General features: G+C 40.5%; 1 protein-coding gene across 1 annotated transcript; it reads right to left on the bottom strand.

Annotated features, from left to right (window-relative positions):
- Positions 1-1,088: 1,088 nt before the first annotated feature.
- Positions 1,089-6,230, bottom strand: LOC109038599 (retinaldehyde-binding protein 1). The gene is made up of 3 exons (XM_019053702.2): positions 5,997-6,230; positions 2,342-2,831; positions 1,089-1,231 (listed from the first exon to the last, which is right to left on the bottom strand). Exons 1-3 carry the CDS (start codon positions 6,228-6,230, stop codon positions 1,089-1,091), a joined length of 867 nt encoding a protein of 288 aa, XP_018909247.2.
- Between the last annotated feature and the right edge of the window lie 4,275 nt (positions 6,231-10,505).

Here is a 10,505-nt window from a genome sequence, read left to right as displayed (position 1 = left end):
AAGAAAGGAGGGGAAAATACAAAGTTCAGGATTTAAGTGAGTAATAATTCTTTATTTGTAGACCTTTAATCGCTCATAAATTGATTAGTCATGCACGGAATATAAAACTTGCACCCAGAAGATGATATGAGAGCATATATTAATTTTGAGGGGAAAAGGGGGAGATTCTTTAACCCCTCAAACCACCCCCCTCACCCTCGCACTCTTCCTTCAAATACGAAGTAAATATAGGTTAAGAGGGAATTAGTGAACAGTAGATCTTAAAACCTGTTTCGATTAGAGTTCCCTATGCCTGTTCTACAATTAGTTCATTAGGAGCCGTCTTTAAATTACGTAACGCCCTATAATGGGGGGGGGGGGTCGAGGAGAGCGTTACACCATTTTGATTTTACGTGTTAAAGGATAGGGATGTACGTTACAAAAGCGTTACACGGGACGGAGGGGGGGTCAAAAATGCCGAAAAAGTGCGTAATTTAAATTAAGGACGGCCCCAAAATGCGCTCGTTCAAGAGAGGAATTAAAATAAATATTGCGTGGCAGAAAAAAAAATGGAGGAATGATGTTTAAATGTATTGTTGCGTCAAGTATAGAGGAAAATTCACTTTTATGGGGAGAAAGCATTTTTATTTGTAATTTTTGAAATTTATCCTAGTGGTATGTGCACACATACCAAACATTTGGACCGCGTTTAACAGAAAGGAACCAAACCACATCAGCTATTGCCAATTTTAAGTGGGCAATTTAATTTTTTACGGGAAAACTTTTGTGCAAATCCCTTTGAAAATGTTAAGGAATTTGCTCTCACTGAAATTTGCACGAAAAGCCGCACAACTGTTTTCATGTAAAAAATTAAACTAGCCGATTAAATTTGGCAATAGCTGATGTGGCTTGGTTCCTTTCTATTTAACGTGGTCCATATAAAGTTTTCTCAATGTAATTATTTATAAAATTATTAATATACAAAAATTATACATCACATCAATTGTAAATCGATCTTTGGGCGAAAACAAAAAAAGTAGATGACAAACTCAATCTTTCGCGGGAAACATACTCAACTAGGAACCTGATATTTGCGATGTAAAAGGGAATCAGTCGACCTCCAATTTCCTGAAAGAGCCCTGGAGCTGTTCTGGATCGTTGTCTTCCTTCCTCCGGAGTTCCTCGTTCGAGCAAATGAAGTCCTGCTCGGCGAACCACGTAGCGTGTTTCTCCAAACTCGATGTGGTGTACTCTATTAAAAGAGGAAAGCTCATAAACACATGAATAAAAGCTGCATAAGCGTTTCAGCGGGGGTATCAAAGACACCCAAAACTTTAGGTCAATCAGTCGGTCAGGGATGGAAAAGTACGGTAGGAACAAATGGACGTATTTCTTCCAAACAGAACGATGTGTAGGGGGAAAGATGAGGTGCGCTCGTTAGTGCTTCGGCCATAAATGAATGGGAAATATAAAGCGCCAGTGACGAAGCCGCCGTCGCGCCTCCCCCACCCGTCGCTTAACTCATGAGCCCTGGCCACAAGGCTCTAGATACATGCCCACGGCTCATGGGTGCAGCACTAAGTTGGCTCACGGTTCCGTTTGCTGAATTGGAGAAGCGGGATTTCACGTTCTGTCAAACGGAACTAAGTGCACAGTGTATGAGCCGTGGGAATGTATCTAGAGCCTTGTGGACAGGGTTCATGAGTTAAGCGGCGGGAGGACAAGGCGCGACGGCGACTTTATCATTGGCGCTTTATATTTCCCATTCATTCTTATGGCCGGATTACTAACGAGCGAACCCCATCTTTCCCCCTGAACATAGTTTTGTTCGATAGAAATATGTCCAAATGTAATCTTCTGAGGACCAAACATTTCTGAGTAGAGCTACACAAATTTTTTTACGTTCAGTGTTTGATTTTTCTTTTTCTTTTTGAAATGGCGTTCACGGTGCTTAAAATCCGAGAATCTTTTAAAAAATAAATGAAAAATGGAACGCGAGATACATTGGCAATGTGCCTAAAGAAAAAAATTCAAAATTTGTTTCCAAGAATTATGTTTCAAAGGGTTTTTGTATAGAGCTATTTGTGGAGGACAGACTCCTCACTCAAATACAACCGTTGTGGCGCGAAAAATAAAAAGCCGCCGGGCCTCGTAGACCCGATAGTCATCTAAGGGTTAAACTTAAGGAAAATGATCGATAAACATGCAGGGTGTTCGCAACGAACACCTCAATAATCGATCGTCCATCATAGCTTCAAATGGGGGGAAAATCAATAATCGAGCATTCACACTTAATCCCCAAAAATGGTTGAAAATCATGTTTTTTTAGTTTATATATCCCCATGAAGATTCGAAAACTCACCATCGTATTCTTTGAGACTGGGCCCATTCCCGCCGAAATCCTCGCTAAGAACGTCCGGGTCCACCCACTTACACTCGAGCAGATCCGAGATGTGCTCATGGACGTAGACCCGCTCGGCCAATTTCTCCGGGAGGTACTTCATGAACGTCTTGACGATCAGGTTCACGACCGGGGGCCCGTTAATGACGTTGAAGGCGACGACGCGCTCCGTGTAGGCGTTGAAGAAGATGTCGACCATGTGCGGGATGCGGTGGAGCGACTTGAGGAAGTACGTGTAGTTGATGGTGCGCAGGTCGAAGACGATGACGTAGTTGACGTGACGTTCGTGCTCCAGGTACGCGGCGTCGACGATCATGAACATCCGCTTGATGACGGCGTCGACGTCGTAGATGGACGTGTCCCCGCTCGGACGGAAGTGGAGGATCCGGGAGTTGGATTTTGTAAGGTCTCTCGAGGCGGCTATCGTGACGGCCTCCCTCGCCTGGACGATCTTCAAAGGAGAGAGAACAGAATACAAAAATTAAAATTAAGGCCCTGTCCACACGAGCGCAGTTCGCGAAACTTATTCCTCGAACTGCTCAGTCCCCGGAACTTATTCCTTAAAACGAGGCATGCTGTCCACACGAGTTCGCCCGAACTGGAACCGGAACTTCAATAAAACTGTTTAATTATCGCAAAATGATAGATTATTACGGCCGCTGAAGTAACGAAAATAAATGTCAAGACATGTAAAGGACGTAAAAAACAAAAACAAACAAATTCACATCGAAAGAAACATACATGGAAGCTCGGAGTACGGGGGAAGCTCCGGGTTTTGGAGGAATAAGTTTTTAGCTCAGCTAAAACTTGTTCCGGGAACAAGTTCCTCGGAATAAGTTCCGCGAACCGCGCTCATGTGGACAAGGCCTAAAAATTTAAATGGACTGCGAACGGAAGAGGAGAGATGGAAAAGGCGACGGGGACGTCCCGTAAAGGGGTGGGGGCAGGTCGTTTACCTACGAAAAGATGTTGCGGTGTCAGTTGCCCGATAACCTCTGGGAAAACAGGCATGTGTGGCTGTGGCGTTTGGGTGTCGCAGAACGCCACCGTGCGTTGTAAAGCGGCTTTATACATATAAATAGATCGCATCTAACGGGAAGGAACCAAGCTAGCGGGCTGATTATTGAACTTGATGTACAGAGCTATAGATAAAGAAGACATGAGGAGTATGGAGCGATCCTATTGACTGAAATCTGTGCGGAAAAAATTATGGACCGTGGTGTCTCTCGTGGATTATTGTTAGTTACCTACCTAAAAATACCTACCGTACAATACCTACCTCCTTTGTCTATTGCAACCATCCGCCTCCACCAATAAGATCCCTCCATATCTCTGCTGTCTTTTTTGTGTATAGCTTTGTCTATCAATTTCAAGCATCGGCCCGCAGATCAGCTATTGTCGCGGCCACCGCCCGCCGCCGCGCCGCCTCCGCCGGCACCGAGTCTGCCGCGGCACGGGACGGTGCTCAGTTCAGAGCGCCACCGCGAGATCGCGCTTCGCGCATCTTCACCGATTGCATCAATTAAATAATTTATTTTAAATTATTTAATTAAGAATCTTGCGGTTGCATGACTTAAATCGGTAGGTCATCTCAAATGCTAAGTGCAACCCAAAAAACCCATACGCATTACGTGGTTTTTTATATGCTTTTCGTATCTTCAGTCCCGTTCCCCCGGGGATAGTGCTAAGGTTGCACGCCCCTGGGCTCGGGTGGCTCCCCTATCTCATCAGGACTTATCGCCTCATGCAAAGGACCCATCACCTCAAGTCAAGGATTCACGCATCCAGTCTCACAGCTTACTACGGTGTTCCACCAAGGATTTTCTCATTCGCAAAAAGTAAATAACAGGAAATATAGTGTTTCTTTCTTCGTCCAGCGGATTTCCGTAGGACTTTTACTCTAGGGCGAATTCGCTCAGGAGATCATTAAAGTGAAGTGTTCATTCGTGCTCTCTCTCTCTCTCTCTCTCTCTTCCCCTTTTACCTTTTCTCAGTCTTCTACATTCGCTCAGCACCATCTCTCTCTTTCACCTCTCTACCTCGTCTCTCCCGCCATCCTACTCTCTCTACATTCTCTGGCAACCTATCATTTCCAGTTTCTTCCTATCCTCCGATTTATATGCATTTTCTCTATCACTCTTTCTCTTGCTTCTGCTTGACAATTCTTCTAGTGGACTTGTCCCTAGGAATGCCCTATCGGAGACTTCTCTGGGGATGAACCACCTAACAACCAACTAAGGTTGTGTAGTGAAAGAATCGTCGTCGCGTCGCGCTTATTTTCGGCACCGCCAGCCGAAACAGCTATTGCCAAATTTAACTGGGCCATTTAATTTCTGACTATAAAACGTTTGTGCGAATTTCTTTGAAAATTTTAAGGAATTTGCCTCGTGCTTTGCACAAGAACCCGCACAACTGTTTTCATGTAAAAACTTCAATTGCCCAAATAAATTTGGTAATAGCTGATGTGGCTTGGTTCCATTTTACTTCACGTGGTCTAAGTTTGATTAGATCAATGAAAAGGGACCTTAACCTCCAGGAGGAAACTTTCCAAAAGAGCCAAATCGAGGAAAAAAAATCCGAAATTGAATATCTCGCCCTTCCGTAAAAATGAGCAAATTTAAGCAAAAACTAAGTTGAATATATGCTTTACAAATTAAGAGTAGAAAGAACACTTAAAATTAAGTTAAAGTTAGTACTTAAAAATTCCATGAGCTGACCTCAAAATTACCGGTATGTTTCTACCTTCCCCACATACGCACTCTGGGGAAAACTTTCCAAGAAAACCAAAATAGGACACATTTTTAAATTGACGATTTCGAGATTTCAACAGGGATAATGCTATTCAAAATCCTGCAAAACAAGCTAAGAGTAATTACAACGCATCAAAAAATCTAACTTGACACCCTTATTTCAAATTTTCACCTCCTGTCTCAAAGAGAAATCTCGCCACGAATCTAAATCAGCATTTATACGACGGGATACGGTGCGGCGCCTTCAATTTTGATCTGTATGCAACACGCACACCCGCCAATCATTTAAAGTTGCATCCAAGCATTGTGTGCGGTTGACTGGCACAGTGAAACAGACTTAAGCTATTTGAGTTGTATAGATCGTTTCGATCTAATTTAAATTAACCGATAATTCTTTTAGTTACGTTATAAGTAATACTGTATATAGACGGTCACATTCCAAGAATGCATATCATCGATTTGCGGAATGTCATAATTCGTCGCTTGGCTGACATAAGGGCGTAACTACACGTTGAGATGAGCCCGGAAATGCATTGCATTGTATAGCGGAAAGGGTTCATTGCAGAAAGTTGTTACGCCCTTACGTCAGGCAGACGACGAATTTATGTTCGAAATGGAAAAATACTTAACATCATTCCGTGAAAACATGCTTGAATTTGCTTCTGTGTGAGAAATATTTTGTGAAAATTTCAACCAATATAGTGTTCCTTCATTCTCTTTTGATTAAATAAACTAGAAGCGGAGATTTCATAAAAGTCGCTAACGAGGCTAGGCGTTTTCGCAATTTCATTGTCAATGTGGTGATTCGGGGTTTTTTGTGCATCCAACCAAACTATTTCCTTAGAAAATTCAAAGAAATTATGTACCTCTGGAGAAAAAGGGTTCCGATTTTTGAGAAGCTGAGGATATTTGTTTCTGTAACTGAAATAGCCATCTAGTTTAGACTTGGCTTTCTCCAGGCTAAGCTTACATTGACACAAAAAGGTAGCGAGCCATTCCTCGTCATCCACGTTCGGGAGGTGCGGTTGTTTGGCCAGCCATTCTTTAAGGTGTTGGACACCCTCCTTCAGTCGCTGTGGAGTTGCCTCTGTGTCATTCATTGTATTGCTGTGAATGAAATGAACACATTTTAAATAAAAAGGAACCATGTCCATTCTAACATGACCACTGTCATGCATGCACTCCTAGGGATCTCAGGGCTCATGTCGGAATGGACATCGTTCATTTTGATTATAATACGTTCAAATGACGTTCAAAATGCCGCTTTTGCTGCCTTTGAGGAATGTTAAAGCAAGCTGGAAGTGACTCATTTCAAATAATTTAATTTTTTTTTAAAAAAATAGTCCTCTCAATCTTTGAAAACGCATTGACATCATAAAAATGCCAGACGTCCATGGACAAAAACTTCCAATTTGAGGGTTTCGAGAGTGAAAGATTCTACTTGTCTTAAAAATCGTTGAGTCGATTAAATCTTACATTTCAATGAATTTGTAACAATCAAAATGGACAAAAAACATAATCGAACTTACCAATCGATATATTTTCTTACGTTGCGGTTGTTAGCTCTGCGATGATAAAATTTAAAATTATTGAATACTTTGGAAGTGTTTATAAAGTCATTGATATCCTATATCTATAAAAAAATTAGTTTCTGAAGTCTTTGGAAAATTTATAATTTTTTACTTACGAATATTTGTGTGGAACAGCAAGAGTTTAAAAAGGGTATAGCAGTAAAAGGAAAGAACTCACTTTCGAATCGTGTCAATTTATATGAGAATGAAAGTTCACTGGCACAACCAGCCTCCTAAGGTGGATGAATGAATGCATAAAATTTCACTTTTTAAATTTATTTAAACATTAAAGCCCGAAATATGACTCTAATTGCACCGTCAAAATAGCCATCGGAATTAGGCGATCGCGGCGATAGAGAACATGTGCATTTTTATGAGTCGGAAATATGACACTGTGATGATGTAAGGAAAATAACAGACGAAACGTCTGCGGCCTCGAGTGTAAGTCATAAGATAGCCAAATACTTTAGGAATTAAATTTATTAAATCTTATCAAAAGAAAAAAGAAGAGATTCAGAGGTTACGTTACGAGCAGTAAATAGGGAAAAAAGAAATACTCGCTGTTCGAGATTATACAATGTACTTTAACAAAATTATGAGACACAAACTGTACATAGATCTCTCAGTGAAGAGGATGAAGTTAATCTTCAACGTTTTATTCAACTTCAACTTCAACGAAACTAAACGCTATCAATGAGTATTTACAAAGTATATCGGATTTGGTTAAAGAAAATCAATTAATCGACTTCCAATTTTCTGATTGAACCTTGGAGTTGTTCCGGATTGTTCCTGTCTTTCGGTAGGAGCTCTTCGTTCGAACAAATGGACTCCTGATCTGCGAACCATCCCGCGCGCTTCTCCAGAAGGCAGGCGTTTGGTAAACTCTATAAAAAGATAGGAATTTGTAAATTCATGGTTAGGAGTGGATAATGGATGGTAGTGGTAGTGGTATGGATGATAGTTTGTGATTGATGGGGTTTTACGAGTCACGTGTCACGCGTCGGCCGCACAGAGGATCTAGTCAATAGGAGATGTCGGACAAAGTTTGGAAACTTTAAACCCTCACAACTCAAAACGTTTATACAAAATTTTGAGGTTCTAAAAGTGGTTCCATTGGTTTCCTCGTTAAATTTTCTTCTCGTGGCTCCCTTCTAACTTTAAAATGTGACGAAATAAACATCGAAATTCGCAGTTCTTGTCAAAAATTTCATAGCCAACTTCTCTAATTGACTCGATCCACTGTGCGCAGATTGATATGGCATGCGGGGCACAGACACTTACCGCCAAAGATTTGAAAATTCATCCATGGACACAAATTTTAACGTGCTTCTAGGTGATTAGCACAAGGGATCGCCAAGATCGCAAAATACAGGAATCACCTCAGAGACTTTGACGCATCGCAGAAAAGTAGGCGTGCCGACAAACGCATAATGACGGTGACTCTACCAGACCACCAATATCGGTTTGCGACGTTACAAAATTCTTGCCATACTTTTTTTTTTTAAACGGAAAATTACTCCACTTCAATTTTTGAAAACTTCCGTGATTTATCTTTTCTGTCCTAAACAACTCTGTGAAAACCTCAAGGAATCATACTGATTTGTTCTCTCTAAAAAAGAGAAAAGAAAAAATGTCTTACCTGTCCGAAGAAAACTCTATGGAAAAACTTCGAGGAATCATATTAATTTAAAAAAAAAAAAAAAAAAAAAAAAAAAAAAAAAAAAAAAAAAAAAAAAAAAAAAAAATGGGAGCGGAGATTTTTAAACATTGTCAACGAGATACGTGGTTCGGTAGCTTCACCGTCAGGCAGGCTACTTGATGCACGGAGACATTTAGTTAAAAATTTGACTATGCTAAACCACCTGAGACATTTTCAGATATTTGACGGCATGCAATTGTGCTTTACCTGTAACTTCACTTGACAATAAACGCGACTCTTCATCGCTGCGAATGTGGCAAAGTTTCGGAGGGGGAGGGGAGGATCTGCATGTAAAAACTATTTTGGGAGGAACTGTGCTTATCACGTGAAATCTTGCAAAAATGTGTGTCCTTGGATAAATCTTCAGATCTTTTGCGACAAGCCTTTGTGTCTCGCTTGCCATATCCGTCAGTAAAAAAGCGATTCGAAATGAGTACCGCACTGTATGCGGTTTCGGTTGCGAATGTGGCTACATTGAATTGTAAAACAGATAATTAGAAAATCGCATCTCGCGTGATGATAAAGAATTTATTTTAACATAAGAAAAAGTATTCGGGAAATTCTTTGAGGAAAACTGGGCTAATCAAATTACGTTAAAAGTTGCTCGCTTCCAATAAATGCACAACTTGCCATTTAGACTAATTTTCAGACTTTTAGCTGCATCCACTCATACCTTACGGGACCTGCCTAGTCTCTCGAAAATACGATTTCAGCTCAAATCGATAGTTAAATTCTGGAATCTCAGGAATTCAAAATTATTCGTCGGTCTTTTTCACTGGCTTAAAACACATCCCAAAGAATGTGTTGGACAAAAGCCGTTTTTTAAAGTAAGCGAAAAGCGTTTAAGAAAATGAACACTATCCGAAAGATTGCAATTTTCAGCTTTAATTCTTAAATATCCTGATGAATTTCTGAACCTCAAAAAGTTCTCCACTTTTCCTTTTGAGCTAAATGTTGGGGAGCAGCCTTTGTGTTGAATGGAAGCATTTTTACCCTCTGGATCCATCATTACTCTTTTCTCACAATATAACTCTGCCGTACTAAGGAAGAACGCCGTATGAGCCTTCAGACGTTGCCAAGTCTCCTTCGCTAAAAACGGGATTTACTGGGAAAATTGGGTTATAAGTCATTTCGTCAACGATTATTTGTCCGCGCACTTGTTTTGTCCAGTAGTTTACTTCCACGCGTTTTTTCGGCAGGGGAATTTCGGTCCATTTACCGATTGAGACCCAAGTTAATCGGTACACAAGTAAATACAAACGATATTGGCGAGTTTTTAGGATGAAAATGTATAATGTCTTGGAAAAATGAGGGTTTGCTTGTTTTTTCTTTGTTTGTTTGGTCCTACGGAGAAGCATATATAATTGGAATTTTTGGTTAAAATGGGGGAGCGTCAATTCTTTGAGGAAAAACTCTCTATACCCCTCTTTGGTGCAACAGGACTTAATTATCTTTCAAGGAAATCCCATTTTGTTATACCTGAACCGGATAAACCTTTTGATTCGCCTCAGCTAAAGGTTTTTACCTGTGCACGATAATTTCGCGACGGCGCGGCACCGGCGCGGCGTACCACGGTGCTTCGATACTTTTTTGCCACAGAGGTGTTGCACAGTATCATACGAGATTGAAGGTACCCCAACTTATCATGATTGATGACATCTCCCAAAAGTACGAAATTGCCTCGCAAATTAAATCGAGTGAAGACGACAAAAAAAGAACGGTAGTTATTAAGTCCTAGGATCTGTATTCAATAACGTTTAGCATGATTTTTTTACTTCATTAGCGGAAAAAGTGACTTGATTCTAACAGGGATATGCTTAAATTTACCGCAGAGACAATTTCCTCATGCATTATAATAAAGAAAATAATGCTTGTTTAAAGAGAAAGAGATACTTACATATAAAGAAAAGTCACTTACATCAAGCAGAAACCCGCTTTCATTCAGCGATTTTATTCTTGGTTCAAAATGAAATCTTCGTTACGGCATACTCAAGAATGTTTCTGCCTAAATCAAGTTACTTTATTTTCTCTAATGAAATTCAAAAATTATGCTAAAAGTTATTTAATATGGATGGTAGGACTTGGTAAGTTTTTGGACAGCCGCT

This window comes from Bemisia tabaci, chromosome 6 (genome assembly GCF_918797505.1).
Source record: "Bemisia tabaci chromosome 6, PGI_BMITA_v3".
Taxonomy (NCBI): Eukaryota; Metazoa; Arthropoda; class Insecta; order Hemiptera; family Aleyrodidae; genus Bemisia; species Bemisia tabaci.
This window is presented reverse-complemented; position numbering and strand designations above follow the sequence as displayed.

Coding starts and splice junctions, on each gene's coding strand:
- LOC109038599 (XM_019053702.2), bottom strand. CDS start 6,230: ATGAATGACACAGAGGCAACTCCACAGCGACTGAAGGAGGGTGTCCAA. Junction 2,832..5,996: donor GGAACCCTTTTTCTCCAGAG/GTACATAATTTC, acceptor TCTCCTTTGAAG/ATCGTCCAGGCGAGGGAGGC. Junction 1,232..2,341: donor CAGTCTCAAAGAATACGATG/GTGAGTTTTCGA, acceptor CTCTTTTAATAG/AGTACACCACATCGAGTTTG.